Below are 26,028 nucleotides of genomic sequence, written 5' to 3'. Positions count from 1 at the left end.
CTCAGGGACGCTCCTTCCTGGCCCAGTCCTGGGTGATCCTCACCACGGATGCCAGTCTATCCGGCTGGGGAGCGGTATGTCTCCACCACCGAGCACAGGGCACTTGGACTCCGTCCGAGTGAGCCCTCTCGATCAATGTGCTGGAAACCAGAACCGTGCTTCTGGCTCTCCTAGCTTTTCACCACCTATTGGCGGGCAAGCACATCCGAGTCCGGTCAGACAACGCGACAGCGGTTGCCTACATCAATCACCAAGGCGGGACACGCAGCCGCCTGGCAATGTTGGAGGTACAACGCATCCTTCAATGGACGGAGGACTCCAAGTCCACCATATCCGCAGTCCACATCCCAGGCGTGGAAAACTGGGAGGCAGATTATCTCAGCCGTCAAACCGTGGACAGTGGCGAGTGGTCCCTGCATCCGGCAGTGTTTCAGTCAATCTGCTGCAAGTGGGGCACTTCGGACGTGGACCTAATGGCATCCCGTCACAACAAGGTTCCGGTTTACGTGGCTCGCTCCCACGATCCTCAGGCATTCGCCGCGGACGCTCTGGTTCAAGACTGGTCCCAGTTTCGTCGGTCCTACGTGTTTCCCCCTCTAGCTCTCTTGCCCAGAGTTCTGCGCAAGATCAAAATGGAGGGCCGTCGAGTCATCCTCATTGCTCCAGACTGGCCCAGGTGAGCTTGGTACCCAAACCTGCTCCATCTGTCCGTAGAGGTGCCGTGGCATCTTCCGGACCGTCCAGACCTTCTCTCACAAGGTCCGTTTTTCCGCCAGAATTCTGCGGCTCTCAGATTGACGGCGTGGCTCTTAAGTCCTGGATCTTGACGGCTTCTGGTATCCCCCCTGAAGTCATCTCCACTATGACTCGGGCCCGTAAGTCTTCCTCTGTCTATCACAGGACTTGGAAAATTTTCCTGTCCTGGTGTCGCTCTTCCGGCCATCCTCCTTGGCCTTTTTTCCTTGCCGACCCTTCTGTCCTTTCTACAGTCCGGTCTGCAGCTGGGACTGTCCCTCAACTCTCTCAAGGGACAAGTCTCGGCTCTGTCAGTGCTGTTCCAGCGGCGTATCGCCCGGCTGGCTCAGGTCCGCACCTTCATGCAGGGCGCGTCTCACATCATTCCACCTTACCGGCGGCCCTTGGATCCCTGGGACCTCAATTTCGTTCTCACGGTTTTGCAGAAACCCCCCTTTGAGCCTCTTAGGGAGGTTTCTTTGTTTCGTCTTTCACAGAAAGTTGTCTTTCTAGTGGCCATAACTTCCCTCAGGAGAGTCTCTGATTTGACTGCGCTCTCTTTGGAGTCACCTTTTTTGTTTTTTCATCAAGACAAGGTGGTTCTCCGTCCGACTACGGACTTTCTCCCTAAGGTGGTTTCTCCTTTCCACCTTAACCAGGACATTACCCTACCTTCCTTTTGTCCGGCTCCTGTTCATCGCTTTGAAAAAGCGTTGCATACTCTGGATCTGGTGCGTGCTCTCCGGATCTATGTGTCTCGCACCGCTGCTCTTAGGCGGTGCACCTCTCTTTTTGTGCTAACCACAGGTCGGCGTAAGGGCCTCTCTGCTTCTAAGCCGACCTTAGCCCGTTGGATTAGGTCGACCATTTCGGATGCCTACCAGTGTTCTCAGGTGCCTCCCCCGCCGGGGATCAAGGCACACTCGACCAGAGCTGTCGGTGCCTCTTGGGCTTTCAGGCACCAGGCTACGGCTCAGCAAGTCTGTCAGGCTGCCACTTGGACTAGCCTGCATACCTTTTCAAAGCACTACCAAGTGCATGCTCATGCTTCGGCAGATGCGAGCTTGGGCAGACGCATCCTTCAGGCGGCTGTCGCCCATTTGTGAAGTTAGGCTCCGCCTACTTCTTAGTTTTTTCTGTTTATTCCCACCCAGGGACTGCTTTGAGACGTCCCAATGTCTGGGTCTCCCATAGGAACGATAAAGAAAAAGAGAATTTTGTTAACTTACCGTAAATTCTTTTTCTTATAGTTCCGTATTGGGAGACCCAGCACCCTCCCTGTTGCCTGTTGGCAGTTTCTTGTTCCGCGTGTTATCACCGGCTGTTGTCGTGGACAGAGTCTCTGGTTGTTCCGGTTCTTGCTCTGTTTTTACTTGTGGGTGGCTATTCTCCTTCAGCTTTTGCACTAAACTGGCTAGATCTGGTTCTCCAGGGGGTGTATAAGCTCAGAGGGAGGAGCTACACTTTTGAGTGTAGTACTTTGTGTGTCCTCCGGAGGCAGAAGCTATACACCCAATTTACGGTAAGTAAATAAAATTCTCTCCCCCCCCCCCCCCCCCCCTCCTCACTCCCATAGGCTTGCATGGTTGTACGAGAACTGAGACTCGGTGCAATGCACAGCATGCTGCGATTGCACTTGGAGCCCGATTTTTGTGGAGATAAACCAGGACAGAGGAAACTGTCTCATTGATTAACACTTGTGTGAGTGCAATCCGAATTTGCATCGGATCGCACTCGCACAAAAAAATCGCAGATGTAAAAGCGCCCTAATCTCCTTGTACCCGCTGCTCCAGTTAGGCATCCAAACATGATTTTAATGTCATTTACCTGCAGGTAAAAAGATTCCGGACATGACAGGCTGCTTTTTCTGTCTCATTTAAGTTGCACTTTAAGGGGTGATGTAAGGGAGATATCCCTAGAAAAGTGGTTGTAGTTTTTGATCCAAGGAACACAGGAAAAATTAACTACAGATTTCCTCACCCATGTCAACACTTTCCTAGTCTTTTGATTAATTTAAAGGGAAACTGACAGCTTATACATACTGCCCGTGGATCAAAGGGCATGTATTAGACACTGGCAGTCTGGATTCAGTCAGTTATGTTTGACTCTGAAACACAGGATTTCACAGAAAAATATATACTTTAAAAGCCTCCGGGAACTGAGCCACACCGGAGCCTAATCCAGCTCTGCTGTCTCTTCATGTAATCCCCGACTGTCAATCATGTTGACTTCAGGACTCACTTGGCGCTAATCAGATGCCTCCCTGATGGTAATACATGATGGATAAGTATCTGCCTGTATTTCTCAGCACTGAAGACCAGTTCCTATGCAGTTTTCTTGCATAGTTGAATCACTTGAGTCATGGGCGTGGGATTTGTTTTTTTTGTTTTTTTTTTCCCCCACCTATGACCTGATTTATCAGGACAGTGGATGGTTGTATCTGAGTCCTACTGATTGCTGCCAGCTCTGAGTTGAATACACTGCTGGACATCTTCTTATTTTGATAGAAAGTAAGCATGATGTTTCTTTTGTCTCCTGCAGTAAGTTTCTTTGGTTGGCCACTGACCTCAAGGTTGCCCATTTCTTGTTGCTTTTTCAAAAGAGCTTGAAACGCCAGTCTTGTTTGAAATTTTTGCTTTGGAGAGAGCTTGCTGATTCAGTAGAACTACCTTATGTTTATTTGTTGTGCTCTGTCAAGTTATGGTGAATGGCCTGTGACTTCAAACTATCTTCCACAGCCTCACCTTTGTAGCACAGTTTGGCTATTCTTCACCAAGTTTTAAAGAGAATTTGTCAGTAAGATCAACTCTCCTAAGTGGTGCATTTGGCTATAAAGGTCATGGGAAGGTGAATAAAATGATACCTTGATATCTGTGATCTTATGTCTTATTCCAGAGAAATCCATGTTTCTCTGACGCCTCATTGGGGGACACAGGACCATGGGTGTTATGCTGCTTATCCATAGGAGGACACTAAGTAGATGCAAAGATGTTAGCTCCTCCCCTGCAGTATACAGCCCCTGGCCCAGCCAGGCTACTTCAGTTTTAGCTCAGTGTCTATAGGAGGCACATCTCTGCAGACTACTGCAGCAAGAATTTTTTGATTTTAGAGGGTGACTGTTTACTTCGGGGACCGATTTCCCAAAACCATCAACAGGCAGGAATGCGGAGTGTCGCCTCCCCGTACCACCTCCTGCGACGCTGGACCCTGGGCTGTTACTCACTGGACGACGGGTCTCATGGCACCGATTTTCCAGAGCCCAGAACAGATGAAAACTTCCTCAGTCCCTCTTGCAGGCTCTGAGTTGATACACGCTCTGCACCAGTGTGACCAGGCACAGCAGGCATCAGACTGCCATCTCCACAGGAGCTGAGGTGAGATCGTTCCGATTTTTCCAGAGCAGATGAAAAACTTCCTCAGTCCCTCTGGCAGGCTCTGAGTTGATATAAGCTCTGTGACCGGGCACAGCAGGCGTCAGAATCTCCACACTGGCTCCCTGACAGGAATTGGAGCAAAGGTCACACTGACTGGATGCACATGGGCTGATTGCAGACTCCTGCATAGCATTCCACCTGTGGCGGGGGGAGGGGGAGAGCCCCCAGGACTCAGTGCACCCGCCGCTGCGGTACACTTATAGAGCTTTTTCTGTCCACCATTGTTGTGCAGGGCTGGAGGGGGGAAGGGGAGTCCCTTCCCACCATTTTTTTATTTATTATATTTTCTCATGCTTTCTTGTCAGAGCTAAGCCCCGCCCCCTCCGACACTCGATAAGCCACGCCCCCTCACGAAAGCGCGCGTAACCCTCCTCACACAGGAGCTCTGCAGAGCATTGCACCCTCTTGTTATCAGAGCCTGTGGGCGTCTCTCAGAGCTGGTTTCCTCCTTCCCACAGGAACTGGGACGCAGGAGGAGGCAGGGGAGGGGTCATCAGCGTTCTGGGTGAGTTATAGCCTCACTTGCACATTAGCTCTGCAGAGCATTGCTCCCTCATTACAATCAGAGTTTGTGGCTCATCAGCCGGAGGCTGCAGTCACATATTTTATGCCCTGCACAACTACAGCAACAACTACAAGACTTTTAATGCATCCTGCCACGCTGAGCTACTAGGGGATGATAGCACCTCTTCCTTCTGTTAGTCCGGTGCCCCTGTAGCTCCCCCCCCCCCACCACCACCACCACCACCGCAGCAACTGCTGCCAGCCCAGAGCCTACGGCTCCCAGTCCCCCGGAATGGGCACAGGTCTCAGAACCTGGTGCTGGTTATGCAACAAACGTCGTCCTCACACCCCTCGGGGCCCCTGGACAGAACGCATCCTGATGACACCTCCTATAGAGGGTCCTTCTGATAAGAATCAGCCCTCTGCTTCACCGGTTGCAGATCAGAAAAAGGGCATGACCCCCATGGTTCTCCCTCTGGGGTACACAGATGGGGTTCTCCCACATGTTCCGCGGTCTCTGAGGAGCCGGAGGAAGGGGAATGATGTTTGCACCTGGATGATTCCTTGGTTTTAACCTCCCCGAGCGATCAAGCTGCGATGGACTCCCTTATTGCAGCAATCAACCAAAACTTTGCATGTGGAAGATCTCCCATCCACTACTACTGAACCTGCGGTCTCCTTTTAAAGGGTGGAAAAACCTCAAAAAAAAAGTTTTTTGATGCCTCTTCGGTATCCGTAAACTCATGGAGTCCCGGTACTCCTTTGGCTTAGCTGTCTCTAAAGGCTGGGCCGATCGGGCCTCGGTGGACCCTCACCCGGCTTCCGCCTGCCTGAAGGACACTCCTGTCTTTTACTTGATGGATCCTCCTTCAAGGACCCGACAGACAGACAAGTGGAGCAGCTCGATCGCTCCGCCTTGAGGCTGCGGGTCCCTCTCCCCTTCCGTGTGGGTCGCACAGGCACCAGGACTACCAGTTTCTCTCAGACCCTCACAGATGTAACCGTTCACATTGCTGCGGCGGCAGAGTACCTCAGGCAGGCCTCCCTCGACGCTGCTACCTGCGCAGTTATTGCCGCCTCAAATACCATAGCCATCTGTAAGGCCCTCTGGTTCCGATAATGGAGAGCGGACTCTGTCTCTAAGAAGCCTCTCACAGTACTCCTTTCCATCCCGATGGTTTGCCTATCGTCTGGACAGGCTCTTTTTTTTGTCTGACGCCACGGGAGGAAAAGAGTACCTCCCTCCCCCAACTCTAGCTCAGGATGTTTTTTACTAGACACGCAGAGCCCAACCTTTTCAGCCCTCCCCGAGTCCACCTCGTCCTGGCAGTCTAGACAAGACCGAGGAGTCTCGGTCCTCCTCCATCTGGGCTACCGCCTCAGACCACAAATGGGTGCGATACCTTGTGTCTTCTGGTTACCACATTGAATTCCGGACCCGATCCCCTGGTCAGTCTTTTCTCTCAAACCCCCCCAAAGGCTCCAAAACACCGCGAGGCCTTCTCCTCAGCGATCGACTCCCTCCAAACGGCGGGGGTGATGGTACCCGTTCCGGACGGCGAGAGGTTCAAGGCCTTCTATTCCAACCTCTCATGGTCCCCAAAACAGGACGGGTCAATTTGACCCATCCTGCACCTCTAACACCTGAGCAAACATGTGCACGTAAGGAGATTCAGAATGGAATTCCTAGGGTCCATTTTTACCTTTATGGTCGAAGGAGAATTCCTTGCCTTCCTAGCTATCGGGGACGCGTACCTGAACATACCCATCGCTCCAGCTCACCAAAAGTTCCTCCGCTTCGCTGTTCAGGACTTCTTATTTTCATTTGTGGCCCTACCCTCGGCTCTGCCACAGCACCAAGGGTCTTAACAAAGGTCATGGTGGCCGCCATGAGTGCCCTTCATGCCAGGAGAGTGGCTGTTCTGCCTTGCTTGGATGACCTCCTCATCAAGGGCTCAACCAGCGTGAAGATCTCTGTGGGCACCCTATCCCGCTTAGGGCGGCTTCTGACTCCAGTTAAATCATCCCCGGTCCCGTCACAATCCGTCACCTCCCTGGGCATGTCCCTGGACACCCTTCGGGGCTTGATATTTCTCCCTCAAGACAGGGCGACCGCTCTACAACAAGCGGTACACTGCCTTCTACATACTCCTCTCGCTCCATACGATTCAGTATGAGAGTGCTAGGTAGGATAGCGGCGGCTATAGAGGCAGTGCTGCTTGCTTAGCCACACCACCGCCCACTGCAGCTTGCGCTTCTAGCTGCCTGGGACAAGAGCCCCTTTTCACCTGACACCTTCAGTCAGGTATGCGCTTTGCTGGTGGCTTCAGTCCTCTTCTATATCGAGAGGGAGTTTTTCTCCCCCAAGTGGACTGGCTACTCCTAACTACGGACGCCAGCCTCTTAGTCTGGGGAGCAGCGCACTGGCTCCACACTGCTTGGTGACGTTTGATACCCCAGGAGTTTTCCCTTCCCAGAAATCATCCTGAAAATCAGCGCGATCTTTCTCACGCTCAGGTCATTCCCCCCTTCTGCTAGCAGGTTGTTTGATTCGGGTCCAATTGGACAATACAACAGCTGTGGCCTAGGTCAATCGGCAGGGACGTACCAGCAGCAAGACAGCTTATCTCGAGGTCCTCAGGATCCTCACCTGGGCCGAATCGACGGGGGTCTGTGTTTTCAGCGTTACACATACCGGGAGTAGAGAACTGGGTGGCGGACCTTCTAAGTCACCAAGGCCTGGCCGCCAGAGAGTGGTTTCTCTACCCAGAAGTGTTCCCACACATCTGCACTCGCTGGGGTACACCAGACGTGGATCTAATGGCCTCAAGGTTGAACGCAATGGTACCCGCGTTCTTAGCCAGGTCACGTGATCCACAGTCCATCGGCGCGGATGCTCTAGTCTCCTGAAGTCGCTTCCGTCTAACTTGCATTTTTTTCGCCTCTGCCCCTGCTGCCGCGAGTAATCAGGAAGATCAAGGCAGAAGGAGTCCCAGTGATACTAATGGCACCGGACTAGCCCAGGTGCGCCTGGTATGACGAATTAGTACAATTGCTCATGGCGTCTCGTAAGCATCCCAGGCCTGCTGACCCAAGGGCCCATTTCCCATCAGAACTCCAGAGCCCTGAAGCTGACGGCCTGGCTATTGAGACCTGGACTTTAACAAGAGCGAGATTCTCTCCCGTGGTCATCTCCACCATGTACAGTGCCCGAAAGACGGCCTTCATCCCGTATTTTCCACCGTACGTGGAAAACTTTCCTTTCCCAGTGCAGGGAATCAAATGTCCAACCTATGCCTCTGGCGATCCCCAGAATTCTTGATTTTTTTGCAGTCCGGTTGCAAAAGGGGTTGGCCCTCAGCCTTAAGGGGCAGGTTTCATCTCTCTCAATATTCTATCAATACCGCCTAGCTTGCAATCCGCAAGTCAAGACTTTCCTCAAGGGCGTTTCCCCGTATAAACGGTCGCTGGACCCATGGGACCTCAATCTCGTTTTGGACGGTATCCAGAGGTCCCCCTTTGAACCTCTTAAGGAATCTTCTCTTGCTCTTCTATCCTGGAAGGTAACATTCTTAGTGGCGATTACGTCCATGAGACAAGTTTCGGAACTGGCAGCACTCTCTTGCCGCAAACACTTTCTGATCTTTCATCAGGACAAGGTGGTTCTACGCCCCCTTCCGGATTTTCTTCCGAAGGTTACTTCCCCGTTTCATATGAACGAGGACATTGTTCTGCCTTCCTTTTTGTCCACACCCAGTCCATAGGGTGGGAAGGTTCCTATATTCGCTAGACCTTGTGAGGGCTCTCAGATATTACGTACCCAGGACAGCCCCTTTAGGAACATGGACTCCTTGTTCGTCATTCCTGAAAGGCCTAAGAAAGTAGAGGCAGCTTCATAGGCAATGCTGGCTCGCTGGATTCGCTCTGCGATCCAGGTGGTCTACCACTTGAAACTCAAGCCCATTCCTAGTGGGCTGTGGACTCATTCCACGCGAGCAGTTGGCGCCTCTTGGGCATCAGGCTTCAGTGGAACAGGGGTGTAAGGCTGCGACCTGGTCTTGCCTACATACTGTTTCAAAGCATTACCGAGTCGATACCCAGGCTTCGGCTGAGGCGAACCTAGGTAGGAAAATTCTGAAAACGATAGTGGAGCACCTATCTCAGTAGGCGCTCCTGGCTATCTGGGACTGGTTCCTAGTCCTTGGGTTGCATTGTTTGTTTACCCACCCAGGGACTGCTTTAGGACGTCCCATGGTCCTGTGTCCCCCAATGAGGCGTCAGAGAAAAACGGATTTTTGTGTACTCACCGTAAAATTGTTTTCTCTTAGCCATCATTGGAGGACACAGCACCCTCCCTGTTGCCCTGTTGGGCCTTAGCCTTTTTCTCTCTCAGTACTTTTTTCTTATGAGTATTCACTCACGTTTTTTGTTACTTGTTCTCCTACTGCTTGTGTACTAAAACTGAAGTAGCCTGGCTGGGCCAAGGGGTGTATACTGCAGGGGAGGAGCTAACATCTTTGCATCTACTTAGTGTTCTCCTATGGATAGGCAGCATAACACCCATGGTCCTGTGTCCCCCAATGATGGCTAAGAGAAAACGATTTTACGGTGAGTGCACAAAAATCCGTTTTTTTCCTATATGTAAACGAGCTGTTAAGCTCTATGGGCCAGACACAGATCTCCCGGAGAGTTTGCCTCCAAGGATTATTATAAATGAATGCAGGTGTTACCAGTGTGAGACATATTGTTGTTTGTTTTTGTCTATGCTTTTATGACATTGAGCTGTTTTGTTGCTATTCTTACTACATTTATTTTACTGTACTTTTTCTAGAAGTCTCCATTTTTACTATATTTTTAATTCTTCCCACCACATTGGCACTATTCCATCTGTGCATACAGGCTCCACTATTTACACCCCTATTCTAAATACTCTGGATCACCTACTGTGAACACAAGCCGTCTTTTTTTTTTTTATATATATATATATATATATATATATATATATACATATTTATATATATATATAATATAAAATTGCCTTATTCATTCTGTCTGTCTGTCTGTCTGTCTGTCTGTCTGTCTTGCTCCAAAATTGTGTCCTTACGGTGACACAAAGCTGATTGGCCGCTGGGCTCGCCATGGCCCCGCCCCCCGCACGGATTGGCCGCTCGCCCAGGCTGCGCCCCCACACGGATTGGCCGGCCGCTCGCCCAGGCTCCGCCCCCCCACACAGATTGGCCTCTCGCCCCGGCACCCTGCAGGCATTGGCAACTCGGCCACGCCCCGCCCCCCTCACGCAATGCACGCTAGCTCTGGCCCTGCCCCCCCCCGCATTCCCCGAACCGACACGGTCACGGAGCCACGACTACCAGGTGAGTACTGTAACCCCGAGAGCCCACATCAGCGTACGCCGCCAAACCAGCCGACACATACCCTCGCATTGCTGGGGCTGGCCGGCGTATGCTGGTGTGGGCTCCCGTGCGAGCGGGGGACGAGATGCGCTGGTAACCATGGTAGCATAGTTACCAGCGCATCAAGGTCCTGCAGCGGCGGAAAATACACACACACACATTACAGCACACACACACACACATCAGATCACACTCACTCTCACACACACATCACATCGCATCCACATACTCACAACATCCTGGGATATCGCTTGCTTCTCGGCGGCGATACTGTGCTGTGAGCTTCCAGGACCTGCCGGAGGATCACATGGCCAGAAGCATGTGGTATCTCCGGATGTTGTTAGTATGAGCGCGTATGTGCAATATCGTCAATGTGTGTGTGCGTGAGTGTATGCGATCGGGTGTGTGTGAGTGTATGCGATCGGGTATGTGTGAGTGTATTCGATCGGGTGTGTGTGAGTGTATGCGATCGGGTGTGTGTGAGTGTATGCGATCGGGTGTGCGTGAGTGTATGCGATCGGGTGTGCGTGAGTGTATGCGATCGGGTGTGCGTGAGTGTATGCGATCGGGTGTGCGTGAGTGTATGCGATCGGGTGTGCGTGAGTGTATGCGATCGGGTGTGTGAGAGTGTATGCGATCGGGTGTGTGAGAGTGTATGCGATCGGGTGTGTGAGAGTGTATGCGATCGGGTGTGTGTGAGTGTATGCGATCGGGTGTGTGTGGGTGTGTGTGAGTGTATGCGATCGGATCTGTGAGTGTCGGCAGAGGAGCACGGCGTGCTGGAAGAGGCTGGGAGGAGAGAGGCTGATCCTGGGGAAAGCTGGGATGGGGAGGCTGAGGCTGGGGGAGGCTGGGAGGAGAGAGGCTGATGCTGGGGACCGAAAAGGCTGATGCTGGGAGGAGAGAGGCTGATGCTGGGATGAGAGAGGCTGATGCTGGGGACAGAGAGGCTGATGCTGGGGACAGAGAGGCTGATGCTGGGGACAGAGAGGCTGATGCTGGGGACAGAGAGGCTGATGCTGGGGACAGAGAGGCTGATGCTGGGGACAGAGAGGCTGATGCTGGGGACAGAGAGGCTGATGCTGGGGACAGAGAGGCTGATGCTGGGAGGAGAGAGGCTGATGCTGGGAGGAGAGAGGCTGATGCTGGGATGAGAGAGGCTGATGCTGGGGACAGGGAGGCTGAGGCTGGGGGAGGCTGGGAGGAGAGAGGCTGATGCTGGGGACCGAAAAGGCTGATGCTGGGAGGAGAGAGGCTGATGCTGGGGACAGTGAGGCTGATGCTGGGAGGAGAGAGGCTGATGCTGGGAGGAGAGAGGCTGATGCTGGGAGGAGAGAGGCTGATGCTGGGAGGAGAGAGGCTGATGCTGGGAGGAGAGAGGCTGATGCTGGGAAGAGAGAGGCTGATGCTGGGATGAGAGAGGCTGATGCTGGGATGAGAGAGGCTGATGCTGGGATGAGAGAGGCTGATGCTGGGGACAGAGAGAGGCTGATGCTGGGGACAGAGAGAGGCTGATGCTGGGGACAGAGAGAGGCTGATGCTGGGAGGAGAGAGGCTGATGCTGGGAGGAGAGAGGCTGATGCTGGGAGGAGAGAGGCTGATGCTGGGGACAGAGAGGCTGATGCTGGGATGAGAGAGGCTGATGCTGCGGGTAGAGAGGCTGATGCTGCGGGTAGAGAGGCTGATGCTGGTGCAGCATGGGGGATGGAGCACGATGGGGGGTGCGCAGCATGGGGGATGGAGCACGTTTGGGAGTGCGCAGCATGGCGCACGGAGCACGTTTGGGAGTGAGGCAGCATGGCGCATGGAGCACGTTTGGGAGTGCGCAGCATGGCGGATGGAGCACGTTTGGGAGTGCGCAGCATGGCGGATGGAGCACGTTTGGGAGTGCGCAGCATGGCGGATGGAGCACGTTTGGGAGTGCGCAGCATGGGGGATGCAGCACGATGGGGAGTGCGGAGTATGGCGGATGGAGCACGTTTGGGAGTGCGCAGCATGGCGGATGGAGCACGTTTGGGAGTGCGCAGCATGGGAGATGGAGCACGATGGGGGGTGCGCAGCATAGGGGATGGCGCACGATGGGGAGTGCGGAGTATGGCGGATGGAGCACGTTTGGGAGTGCGCAGCATGGCGGATGGAGCACGTTTGGGAGTGCGCAGCATGGCGGATGGAGCACGTTTGGGAGTGCGCAGCATGGGAGATGGAGCACGATGGGGGGTGCGCAGCATAGGGGATGGAGCACGATGGGGAGTGCGCTGCATGGGGGATGGAGCATGTTTGGGAGTGCGCAGCATAGGGGATGGAGCACGATGGGGAGTGCGCTGCATGGGGGATGGAGCACGATGGGGAGTGCGCTGCATGGGGGATGGAGCACGATGGGAAGTGCACACCTCTCCCCAACACACACACACACACACACACGCGCACTGCACAACACACCACACACACACACTGGGAACCACAAACAACTGCCCTACACAGACACCCACGCACACAGACAACGCTGCACACACAAATATACGCACATACCGCACAACACACACATTGCACAAAACATACCTCCCCCAAAACACACCACACACACACACACTGGGAACCACAAACAACTGCCCTACACAGACACCCACACACACAGACAACGCTGCACACACAAATATACGCACATACCGCACAACACACACATTGCACAAAACATACCTCCCCCCAAAACACACCACACACACACAAGCCGCGCAACACACACACAACGCTACAGACACACAGCGCTCCACAAACAACGCAACACACCTACAACACCGCTCTCACCCCCGTCACACCCAGACAACACCCAGAACATGTACAGCCCCTACACAAACACTTGGTAACTACACACAACAACATCTATCTATCTATCTATATATATATATATATATATATATATATATATATATATGTATGTATGTATGTATGTATGTATGTATGTATGTATGTATGTATGTATGTAACAAAAATCATACGTGAACTACACAATACGTAAATTCTAGAATACCCGATGCGTAGAATCGGGCCACCTTCTAGTATGTGTGTATATATGTGTATAATATATATATATATATATATATATATATATATATATATATATATATATATATATATATATATATATATATATATATATATATATATATATATATATATATATATATAATAAAATTTATTTATTACTACAGTTCAAAACTTTGAGGTTATCCAAACAATGTTGTCTTCTCCATGAAAAATCATACTTTTATTTATCAAACGAGTTGCATGATGAATAGAAAGTACAGTCCAGCCTTAGACTACATTAGAAAGAATGATTTTTACTTGAAATAATAATTTTCTCTTCACACTTTGCTTTCATCATAGAATGCTCTTTTGCAGCAATTCCAGCTTTGCAGATCTTTGGCATTCTAGCTGTTAATTTGCGGAGGTAATCTGGAGATATTTCCCCCCCATGCTTTCCCCCCCTCCCACAAGTTGGATTGGCTTGATGCGCACTTTTTGTGTACCATACGGTCAAGCTGCTCCCACAACAGCTCAATAGGGTTGAGATCTGGTGACTGGGCCACTCCATTACAGATAGAATACCAGCTGCCTGCTTCTTCCCTAAATAGTTCATGCATAATTTGGAGGTATGCTTTGGGTCATTGTCCTGTTGTAGGATGAAATTGGCTCCAATCAAGCGCTGTCCACAGGGTATGGCATGGTTTTGCAAAATGGAGTGATAGCCTTCCTTATTCAAAATCTCTTTTACATTGTACAAATCTCCCAATTTACCAGCACCAAAGCAACCCCAGACCATCACATTACCTCCACCATGCTTGACAGATGGCCTCAGACACTCTTCCAGCATCTTTTCAGTAGTTCTGCATCTCACAAATGTTCTTCTGTGTGATCCAAACACCTCAAACTTCGATTCGCCTGTCCATAACACTTTTTTCCAATCTTCCTCTGTCCAATGTCTGTGTTCTTTTGCTCATATTAATCTTTTCCTTTTATTTGCCAGTATTTGATATGGCTTTTTCTTTGCAACTCTGCCCTGAAGGCCAGAGTCGCCTCTTCACAGTGTAGACAATGACACTGGAGTTTTGCGGGTACTATTTAATTACGCTGCCAGTTGAGGACCTCGAATTGTCATCTCTTTCACACTCCTATGTATCAATCTGCTTTGACGTTTTAAGCTTTTTCTCTGCTTCCTTCTCCTTCCCCAATTTTTTTTTTAATCCCCCCATAATTTAGTTAACCACTTCACTTTCTCTCAAACACTTTTTTTTTTTTTTCCCCATTTCCTCCTTCCCTTTAGAAAATGCGTTGGTATAAATAAAAGAACCTTTTTGAATCCCATAAAGCTCTTCATAGCCCGAATACACGTCTGTTGTGAATACGTTTTCCAGTTTGGGGCTCCCTCTTGTGGTCAGTGCTGGCGGTGCAGTTGATGTGTGTAATGAAAGCCACACACTTGTGGAGGACTGACTGACAATCGGGGTCACATTGGGCTATTTAACTGAGTAGTTTTCTCTAGTTCTTTGTCGGTGGTCAATGTCTCCTGTGTGTTAAGGACATTCTGTAACCAGCCCTGCTCACTACCAGAACTCGTCTCAGATAAGTGGTCTTTGTACCTCTGCTGTTTGTTTTCCACTTTCTTGTTGTTTTTTCTGCTTTTGATACTAATGCTTGATTCCTATTTTTCTGTGTGGAGTTCTTGGTGGAATGGGATCATTCCCTGCTGGGAGTGTTTGTATACTTAGCTCCATGATTCTGCAAGATATTGTGTTTGTCATGCTTGGTATTAATTCAGTCCCTCATCTGTATTAGTGTTTTTGGATCTCAGTAACACCAGAGTGCTGATATAGTGGGGGAGAGGTTGTGTGACCTCAGGATTTTTCCATATCAGAAGTGCTGGTATATATTAGGGTTTTTACGGCTGCAAACAGTTACTCTTTCCTATCCTTTCCTATAAAGATAGTTTGGGCCTCACCTTTGCTGAATCTGTCTTTTCTGTCTTTGTATTGTGTTTTTCTATATCACCGTAGCCTTTACATGTGGGGTGCTATCTATCTATCTTTTGGGGACTGCTCCGAGGCAGATTAGCTTTCTTATATCTCTATCTGTGAAATTATTTGGATCTCCAGCTTTGTCGAGGCGTCCAGGTCATCGTAGGCATGCCCCACGGCTACTTCTAGTTGTGTGTCAGGATTAGGTCTGCAGTCCATTAAGTTTCCAGCCACTCTGTTACCTTTTTGGGATTTTGCATTTTTTTATCCTCCTCGGTCCCTGAATCATAACAGTACCACCGGCCTCACCTAGATTCCAGGGTACTCAAAAGAAGTGAAAAAACAAGAAAATGGAAAACAGCAGAAGTACAAAGACCACTTATCTGAGAGGTGTTCTGGTAGTGAGTAGAGCTGGTTACAGAATGTCCTTAACACACAGGAGACATTGACCACCGGCAAAGAACTAGAAAAAACTACTCAGATAAATAGCCCAATCTGTCCCTGATTGCCAGTCCTCCACAGGTGTGTGGCTTTCATTCCACACATCAACTGCACCGCCAGCACTGACCACAAGAGGGAGCTCCAAACGTTTCCATACTTGATATATAGATCAGGAGAGTGAGCAGACTGTCACTCATTACATGTCTCACTATTGTAATGCCCTCTTCATTAATAATAAACCCTGGAGGAAGATTCTCTGGGAGATCTATGTCTGGGCCAGAGATCTTAAAGGGAACCTGTCACCAGTTTTGGGGCCTATAAGCTGCGGCCCCCACCAGTGGGCTCTTATATACAGCATTCTAACATGCTGTATATAAGAGTCCATCCAGACTGCTGTGTAGAACGTAAAAATCACTTTATGATACTCACCTAAACGGTTGCTGTGGTAAAGTTGAGTCATATAGGCATCTCCGTCCTCTGTTGCCGGCGCCTCCTCTTTCGGCCATCTTTGTCGTCCATCTTCTGAAGCCAGGGTGCATGACGCGTCCTACGTCATCCACACTCGCCGGCATTGAGATCCTGCGTAGGCGCATTTTTTATCTGCCCTGAGCAGGGCAGATCAAAGTATTGTAGTGCTCCTGCACAGGACCGGCGAGTGTGTATGATGTAGGACGCGTCATGCACCCAGGCTTCTGAAGGAGGAGGCACCGTACCCGGAGAACGGAGACGACCATATGACCCAGCTGCACCGCAGCGACAGTTTAGGTAAGTATGATAAAGTGATTTTTACGTTCTACACAGCGGCCTGGGCTCTTATATACAGCATGTTAGAATACTGTATATATGAGCTCACTGGTGGTGGCTGCAGCTTATAGGACCCAAATCTGGTGACAGGTTCCCTTTAACAGAACATTTATCAATAAGAAAAATGTGGCTTTCTCTGGAATAAAATATTAGATCGTAGATATCAAGGTATCGTTTCCTATGACCTGTATGCCCATGTTGACAGTTAAGGAATATTTATCCTACTGACAGATTCTCTTTAAGCCTCCTCCACAGCTGTTTCTGTTTCAGTTAGTGACTTTTTTGTAACCTACATATGAAAAAGATGATCTGGTATAATTGGGTAGTTATACTCCTGATTATATTCCTACAAAATTCCGGACTTAGTGCAAGGGTACCCAGAAGAACGGATGCTGTTTTGATGGCAAAGGAGTGAATACACCAACTATTGATTTGATCCAGATTTCTCTTTTGTCCATTCACTTTGCATTTTGTTAATTGATGAAAACAAAGTATTCTTCAGTTTTTGAAAGCATTCTTAATTTTCAGCATTTTTTGCACACTTGCCTAATACTTTTGCACAATACTGTATATCTATACGCATGTATCTCGCCTTTTCTCTAACGTGTTCCCATTCTTCCATAGCTTTTACAAACGCTCTCTGCTTCAACCAAAAACTTAGAACAAGGCAGCCATCCCCAGCAAGCACATCCTAATGCTGTGTTGTTCAATCAGATGAAATCCCTAACGCCAGAAGCTCAACAGCTCTTACAGCAGCAGTCCCATCAGACGCAGCAGCCGCAGCACCATCCGCTTGTGCAGCTTCAGCCGCAGCAGCTCATGCAACTGCAGCAGCAGCAACAGCAGCAAATCACCCAGCAGGTTTTTCCGCAACATCAGTTTTCACAGGTGAACCAACCGCACCACTTCACTCAGCTGCAATTCTCACAGCAGCAACAGATACTTCGTCCGCAGCAGCAATCCATGCAGCACTTCCAACAGCAGCACGCACTTCAGCAGCAACTCCAGCAGTTGCAGCAACAACAGCATCTTCAGCAACAGCAGCAGCAGCAAACACTACAGCAAACGCTTCAGCAGCAAAATATACAGCAAATCCTTCAACGGCAGCAGACTCCAGGACAGCAGCAGACAATTCAGACGTCTATACAGCAGCAACAGTCGCTGCAGCAGAACATTCAGCAACAGCAGACTCTTCAGCCCGGTTTACCGCAGCAAAACCTTCAACAAAGCATTCAGCAGCTTCAGCAACAGCAGATACAACATTTGACATTGCAGCAAAAGCAGCAACTACAGCAGCATGCTATTCAGCAGCAGCAGCAGCAAATTCAGCCCCACTCTCAGTTACATACACTGCAGCAGCAGCAAATCCAGACTCAGGCTCTACAACAGCAGCAGATTCAGTCACAGGCAATCCAGCAGCAGATTCAGCCGTCATCCATTCAGCAGCAACATCAAATGCAGGCACAGTCTCTACAGCAGCAGCAAATCCAAGTACAGTCCCTACAGCAGCAGCAAATCCAGGCCCAAACCCCACAGCATCATGTACAACCGCAAGCCCTTCAGCAGCAGCATCAAGTTCAGACACAGGCACTTCAACAACACCAAATGCAACCACATAGTATTCAGATTCAGCATCAAATTCCGAATCAAACTCATCAGCCGCATCAGATTCCCTCCCAAATGCTTCAACCACAAGCACTCAATCAGCAGCAATTGCAGCAGCAGCAACAAACACTTCAGCTGCAACAGCAGCAAATGAAACAGCAGCAACTTCAACAACAGACGCTGCTGCAACAGCAGCAAATTCAGCAACAGCAGCAGCTGCAACAAGCTGGCCTTCAGCAGCAGCAGCAAATGCCGCAGGCTCAGCAATCGCAAATTCAGCAGCCAGTGACGCTGCAACAGGCGCAGGTTCAACAGGTGACCCTGCCGCAGCCTCCGCTCCAAGCCCAACAGGCTACGCAGCAAAAACACAGCCTTCAGCAGTTACAACAGCAGCTCCAACAACAGCACCTTCAGCGTCTACAGCAGCGGCAAATGCAAAACCAGCAGCAACTGGGACAGATACAGCAAGTGCCACCCCAGACACCTAGTCAACAGCCGCCCCAATCTCAGCAGCTTCATGGACACGACCCATCACTGGAGAGTAAGTTAATTAGATTTTCTATTGTGTGTTTAGCCAAAGTGATGACTGCTGAGGCTCCACTACAGGAACACTACTCTGCTATTGTCAGTGTTCTGGAATTAGATATGCAGCAGAACCATTATTTATTTTACTTCTTTAGCGCCATCATTTTGTTTTTCAGAGCTTTACAGACCTCATTATCACTCTCCCCATTGGGGCTCACTATAAATTCCCTATCCATGTGTTTGAATGGGCTTCCTCCCACACTACAAACACGGATAGACCATACAAACTCCTAGCAGATGTTGGCTTTGGTGGGATTTAAACCCAGGACCCCGGCGCTGCAAGACTGCAGTGCTCCCCATAGAGATGTTATTAAAGGGAACCTGTCAGCAGAAATTTCGCCCAAAACCTAAAAGATTCCCCCTCTGCAGCTCCTGTGCTGCATTCTAGAAATCTGTTATTATTGTGCCCCATGTGAGACCAAAATAAAGACTTTATAAAGGGGTACCTTTTTGTATTCAGATATTGTAAATGTGACACGGGGGCGGGCTTTCTGGCGTCCGTTATTCTGCCTCCTGGTCCTGTATGCCGCCCCCCATCGCTCCTTTCCATAGCTGATGCACCGCCCACTGCTCCAGCCATCCCCGCGCATGCCCAGTGCCAGTCTCACGGGACTGAGCAGTGTGACCGCTGGTGACGTGTGCGCAGGCAAGTGATTATGGGCGGGGCTGTGATTGTTATCAGCAAGTACCCGCCCATAATCTCGTGAGCTCGCAAACCTCACCAGCGGTCACACTGTGCTCAGGGTAGATGCTAGACTGTATGGGCTGCTTCCAGGGATGACATCCCTTTTGTCACGTGATAGGGGCGTGTTCAAAATACTATCACGTGACAAAAGGGATGTCATCCCTGGAAGCAGCCCATACAGTCTAGCATCTACCCTGAGCACAGTGTGACCGCTGGTGAGGTTTGCGCGCTCACGAGATTATGGGCGGGTACTGGCTGATAACAATCACAGCCCCGCCCATAATCACTTGCCTGCGCACACGTCACCAGCGGTCACACTGCTCAGTCCCGTGAGACTGGCACTGGGCATGCGCGGGGATGGCTGGAGCAGTGGGCGGTGCATCAGCTATGGAAAGGAGCGATGGGGGGCGGCATACAGGACCAGGAGGCAGAATAACGGACTCCAGAAAGCCCGCCCCCGTGTCACATTTACAGAATCTGAATACAAAAAGGTACAACTTTATAAAGTCTTTATTTTGGTCTCACATGGGGCATAATAATAACAGGGACCTTTCTAGAATGCAGCCTAGGAGCTGCAGAGGGGGAATCTTTTAGGTTTTGGGCGAAATTTCTGCTGACAAGTTCCCTTTAAATATTTCACCCCTGAGCTAACTCTGCTTATTCTGTCCCAGTCTACACAGCTATCTTACCGTACTTTTCTGTTTATAGGATGCACCGGATTATAAGACGCACCCATAATTTAGAGGAAAAAATATAGGGTCCGTTTTATAATCCAGTGTTGTCTTACCGGCAGGGGGCGTCAGTGGTGGTGGGGCATGGTCACATGAAGCCGGGGCTGTGCTGGAGTAGGGCGGTGCAGCAGGTGTCCTAGGTGCTTACTGCAGGCGCTATGAGGCAGGAGCAGCATCCAGAAGCTGTCGGCAGTGCGGGCTTCAAAGAAATGGCGCCCAGAGTTGGCGCATGTGCAAATGGAGCTCTCGGCTCAATGACAAGCTGGGATATCTTGTGCCACCTCCGGGTGTCATTCTCCTTAAGTCCGCTGCAGGGAATCTGTGGGTTGGACGTGGCACGTGCGCAGATGAGATCTTGAACTGAGAGCTCCATCTGTGCACACGCTGACTCCGGGTACCATTATTTGAAGCCCGCATCGCCGACAGCACAGCACCCAGCACAACACCCGGGACCCAAAGTACCTCTGCTGCCTCCTGTGACCCCTCTCTACCACTGCCGGTAAGCTACATTTGTATTACAAGATGCACCCCTTGTTTTGCTCCCAAATTTTAGGGAGGGAAAGTGCGTCTTATCCAAAAAATACGGTATCTAGTGAGCTGCAGAGGCAGAGAATGTCAGTTTATTGTGTGTGCTTCAATCACTAGTCTGATAACTGCAATATTTCAGTATTTTTTTTTTTTTAATGGATTTGTCTATATTTGGACTTTCAGTTCCTGAAGATTACTTTTTGATGGGCTGTGTATTTGCCATTGCTGATTACCCGGAGCAGATGTCTGATAAACAACTTTTAGCAACTTGGAAGCGGGTAGGTGTAATGTGATCTGTGACCTCCTTCCTTACATGGCTTCACTAGAGTTCCTACTAGTCTGTCCTGGTGTTCCTAACTTATATGATTTGTTGTTTTTTAAATGTTTTTATTTTATGTCCGTTATCTAAACTATTTAGAGATTGAAATATCTGCTAAATCAGTGTTACATACAGTATATGAGCTATAGATGACCAAGGTTATGAAGTTTAATGTGTTTTACCTAAAAAAAACCATGGAGTTCTGGACTCCTCATAGCCCCACCAGTCCCAGCGTTCTGCCGGGACTGTGCAACTCCCAGATAATTGTAACTGCCCCCTCTAGTAGACCTGATAGAAAGGTAAAAATCTGAACCAGCTACTATCCTTTACGGGTGGACATTCAGATGTCAAGGACTTTCTCGTAGGAACAAAATCGGCCCGTTTTTCATCAGTTTGGTCAGTTTGTCATTGGTTTTTCACTGATGAGGAAAATTCTCCTATCTCTCATCTGTGAATGTTGGACAGCACTCTAGTGGCATCAAACGCTGTCTTGATTTTTTTTCCATGGACACACAAACTTTCATAGTTGAGCTTGATCCGTCGGACATTTCTCCATGATTTTGCACTGACCACTCAATTTGCAAGAAAAATCAGTTTTATAAGTTCGTCATAGTTGCAAGTGTTATCTGTTAAAAGCACAAATCGCACTTGTACGCAAAAAAACTGGTGTATGAATGAGCCCTTACTGACACCACAGCCTCTTTGAGTTGTCCGAGTACCAGGAGTTTGACATCGGTCTTACTGATATTAGACCCCACCTGGAATACTGTGTATAGTTCTGGGCTCCCCAATTCAAGAAAGACATCGATATATTGGAGCAAGTCCAATATGGTAGAAGGTCTGCCAACCATGTCATATGAAGACCGGCTGAAAGAACTAGTGATGTTTAGTTTGAAAAAGAGAAGACTGAGAGGAGACTTAATAGCGGTCTACAAATATCTGAAAGGCAGTCACAGTACAGAGGGAACTACCCTATTCTCATTAGCACAAGGAAGTACAAGAAGCAATGGGATAAAACTGAAAGGAAGGAGATTCAGATTAGGCTGCTTTCACACTACGTTTTTTTAATATCCTTCATGAACATTTTTTTAACGCAAAAATGGATCCAGTGCAAATGCGTTTTCATTTCAATGCATTTGCAATGGACTCGCGTCAACATGCACTCACCTGCGTTTGCGTGCGTTATAGTGAGGATCCAGCGAGTTGCAGTTTTTTAACTTTTTTCAAAAATGTTAATTGTAGCGTTTTTGAGCTGCGTCCAAATACTACAAGTCGCTGGATCCTGACTATACTGCACGCAAACGCATGTGAACGCTGGCATGCTGATAGACAGGATCCTGCTTGCTCTACTGAGCATGGCCAGAAACCAGCCTGGCGTGATCAGTCTCTCTCTCTCCCCCTCCCTCTCTCTCCCCCTCCCTCTCGCTCCCCCTCCCTCTCGCTCCCCCTCCCTCTCGCTCCCCCTCCCTCTCGCTCCCCCTCCCTCTCGCTCCCCCTCCCTCTCGCTCCCCCTCCCTCTCGCTCCCCCTCCCTCTCGCTCCCCCTCCCTCTCGCTCCCCCTCCCTCTCGCTCCCCCTCCCTCTCTCTCCCCCTCCCTCTCTCTCCCCCTCCCTCTCTCTCCCCCTCCCTCTCGCTCCCCCTCCCTCTCGCTCCCCCTCCCTCTCGCTCCCCCTCCCTCTCGCTCCCTCTCGCTCCCCCTCCCTCTCTCCCCCCCGCTTGAGAGTGGCAGACGTTCGTAACCAAGGTAAATATCGGGTAACCAAGCAAAGTGCTTCGCTTAGTGACCCGATGTTTACCTTGGTTACGTGTGCAGGGAGCAGGCAGCCCGGCTGCTAGCAGCTGCGGACGCTCGTAACCAAGGTAAATATTGGGTATCCAAGCAAAGCACTTCGCTTAGTTACCCGATGTGTACCTTGGTTACCAGGGTCCACAGCTGTCAGATGCCGGCTCCCAGTCTGTCACGTTCAGTTCCCCTCACTCCCGATCACATGACTGCAATGCCCGCCCATAAACTTCATAAACTTCAAGTGACAGGATCCTGCAAAATAACACATGCGTTTGCATGCGTTTTTCTTTGTAAAAACAGGATCCACTTTTACAGCAAAAAAACGTTCATGACGCATGTTAAAAAAAACGTAGTGTGAAAGCAGCCTTAGACATTAGGAGAACAGGTGACCACAGGAGGTAGTGAGGTCTCCATCAATGGAAATCTTCAAGCAGAAACTGTATAAACATATGGCTGGGTTTATTTAGGAAAATCTGCACTCACAGGGGTTTGGACCTGATGGCCCTTGAGGTCCCTTCCAACTCTACCATTCTATGGTATCCAACAACTTGTTAATACTAATTATGCAAAAAAAAATTACCTTTAACTAATTTCATATACATTTTCAGGGAACGTTACATTTCTTTGTCGCTCCATTGGGAGACCCAGACAATTGGGTGTATAGCTTCTGCCTCCGGAGGCCACACAAAGTATTACACTTTAAAAAGTGTAAACCCCTCCCCTCTGCTATACACCCTCCCGTGCATCACGGGCTCATCAGTTTTATGCTTTGTGTTGAAGGAGGCACACATGCACTCATGCTCCCATTTTAGTCAGCAGCAGCTGCTGATTTTATCGGATGGAAGAAAAGAGGGCCCCTCACAGGGCTCCCGGCATGCTCCCTTCTCACCCCACTGAGTCGGCGGTGTTGTTAAGGTTGAGGTACCCATTGCGGGTACACAGGCAGGAGCCACATGCTGTTTTCCTTCCCCATCCCTTAGGGGCTCTGGGAGAAGTGGGATCCTATCCGGTCATCCAGGCACTGGGACCGGGCTCCCTCCGCAGCCCCTGAGGGAATCTGACGGACAGGAGACTGAGTATCATCAGGGACAGGGCCCTGCATCTACAGGTACTCTGTGTCCCCTTGGGGACGGTGCATAGAGCACCTGGACCTCAGACGCTGCAGCGACTGAAGTGATTGGTATGACGCCGGGACTACCGCGCCGACCGCGCCTGCTTGCCGGCCGCGGTTTTAACTTTAGTCCCCGGCTTTTGCGGCCTAGTGCCTTAAACTCCCGCTCCCGGCCCTGCCAGTCAGGGGGTAGGGCGGGACGGTCGGTCGGACGCCGACAGTGAGGGCTGGAGCACACTTGGCTGTCCTCCGCCCCCCTCACTAATCACTCTATGGCACAGATCCCCGCACAGGTACTCAGTGTCCCCTTAGGGACGGTGCATGGAGCACCTTGGACTTAGACTTGGCAGCGATTGCGGGGTTGGTACGGGACTACCGCGCCGACCGTGCCTGCTGGCCGGCCGCGGTTTTCCACTTTAGCCCCCGGCTTTTGCGGCCTAGTGCCTTAAGCTCCCGCCCCCGGACCTGCCAGTCAGGGGGAAGGGCGGGACGGTCGGGCTGACGCCGACAGTGAGGGCTGGAGCAGACTGGGCTGTCCTCCGCCCCCCTCACTAATCACTCTACGGCACAGATCCCCGCACAGGTACTCAGTGTCCCCTCGGGGACGGTGCATGGAGCACCTTGGCCTCAGACTTGGCGGCGACTGCGGGGGTAGTACGGGACGACCGCGCCTGCTGGCCGGCCGAGGTTTTTAACTTTAGCCCCCGGCTTTTGCGGCCTAGTGCCTTAAACTCCCGCCCCCGGACCTGCCAGTCAGGGGGAGGGGCGGGACGGTCGGTCTGACGCCGACAGTGAGGGCTGGAGCACACTTGGCTGTCCTCCGCCCCCCTCACTTTTCACTCCGGGACTCCAGATTCCCGCACTTTTGGGGTTCCGCCCACGGCCCCCTCTTCCCCTGTAAACGCCGACAGCCATGTTTTTAAGCAGCACACACTGCTTGAGCGGTCGGTAAGCCAGGTGGCTTCTTCCCATCGGGCTGGGCCACCTAGAGTGCTGAACTGTGTATATATATATATATATATATATATATATATATATATATATATATATATATATATATATATATATATATATATATATATATATATATAATATTGTATGCATTTTCACAGTTCGGCGGTACATACTCAGTGATCACTGTGAGCATTGCTCGGGCCATGTGGCACTCGCTCAGAGCGGTCTCCACGGAGCCTGGGGCACTGGTTGGACTCGGCCCGGGTAGAACCGCCGGCGTCCCCTGTCCAGACGGCAGGGACAGAGTTTGCAGCTTTTGCTGAAAAACTCTCTGAGTCACTTTCACAATCCAGGGCTCAGTCTATGGACATATGGTCTGCTAAGATACTAGAAGCTTGCAGCCCAGACCGGCCCCTTACACAGGCCCCGGGCACTGCGGGATCGCTCACAGGCCCCGCTCGGTCCGCGACGCAGCGGGCTCCTGGGGGGACCTCTAGTTATTACGTGGGGGACTCCGGCACGGACTGCAGTCCCAGACCGACTAAGCGGGCTTGCTTAGAATCTTCCCCGACTACATCAAGAGTCTCAGCTTGAGGACTCTCTAGAGGATGAGGCGGAGGTCGCAGCCCAGGACTCTGTCCGGACGTGGCTCTCAATGCTTCAGAGATGCTGTCCAGAAGCACAGGGCTTTCCCGGACAAGCGTGTTAATAAACGCATTAATAACACACGTTATCCCTTCCCCTCTGACGTGGTTAAGGGTTGGGCTCAGTGTTCCAAGGTGGCCCTCCAGTCTCTAGACGGGCGGCTAGATCCGTAGTAGCAGTGGCTGACGGTTCAACGCTCAAGAATGCCACGGACAGGCAGATAGAGCTCCTAATGAAATCCATCTATGAAGCCATAGGCGCGTCCGTTGCCCCAGCCTTTGCAGCAGTGTGGGCACTCCAGGCTATCTCAGCTGCTCTGTCTGAGATTAATGCGGTCATACTCTGCTCCGCAATTAGCGTCTTCGACGTCCCAGGCGTCGGTATTTTCATCCTACGCCATGAATGCTGTCCTGGACTCGGCTTGCCGTACAGCGGTAGCATCCGCCAATCCGGTGGCAGGCCGCAGGGCCATGTGGCTACGAGAATGGAAGGCAGTCTCTGCTTCCAAGAAGCTCTTGTCCGGTTTGCCATTTTCTGGCGACCGATTGTTTGGCGCACAATTGGATGAATCGATTGAGCATTCCAAAGGAATGGACTCGTGCTTACCCAGCCCATACCAAAGAGACCTTAGCACCCTCAGCTAGGTCCCCATCTTATCGTCCAACAGGCCACAGAAGAGCCAGAGAAACTCTTCTGCATGGCGGTCCAGGTCAGGGGAGCGGTCTCCACATGTCCAAG

At 50.6% G+C, this 26,028-nt stretch overlaps 1 protein-coding gene across 1 annotated transcript in view; it reads left to right on the top strand.

Moving 5' to 3' along the window:
* Positions 1-26,028, top strand: part of PAXIP1 (PAX interacting protein 1) — a 145,117-nt gene that overhangs the window by 53,955 nt on the left and 65,134 nt on the right. Inside the window, exons 7-8 of the mRNA XM_075315437.1 lie at positions 16,966-18,487; positions 20,659-20,753. Coding sequence (XP_075171552.1) covers positions 16,966-18,487; positions 20,659-20,753 — 1,617 coding nt within the window. The remainder of the gene's footprint in view (positions 1-16,965; positions 18,488-20,658; positions 20,754-26,028) is intronic.

The sequence above is a fragment of the Anomaloglossus baeobatrachus genome, chromosome 6 (assembly GCF_048569485.1).
Source record: "Anomaloglossus baeobatrachus isolate aAnoBae1 chromosome 6, aAnoBae1.hap1, whole genome shotgun sequence".
Classification (NCBI taxonomy): domain Eukaryota; kingdom Metazoa; phylum Chordata; class Amphibia; order Anura; family Aromobatidae; genus Anomaloglossus; species Anomaloglossus baeobatrachus.
The sequence above is the reverse complement of the archived record's forward strand: the minus strand, read 5'-3'. Positions and strand labels throughout refer to the sequence as shown.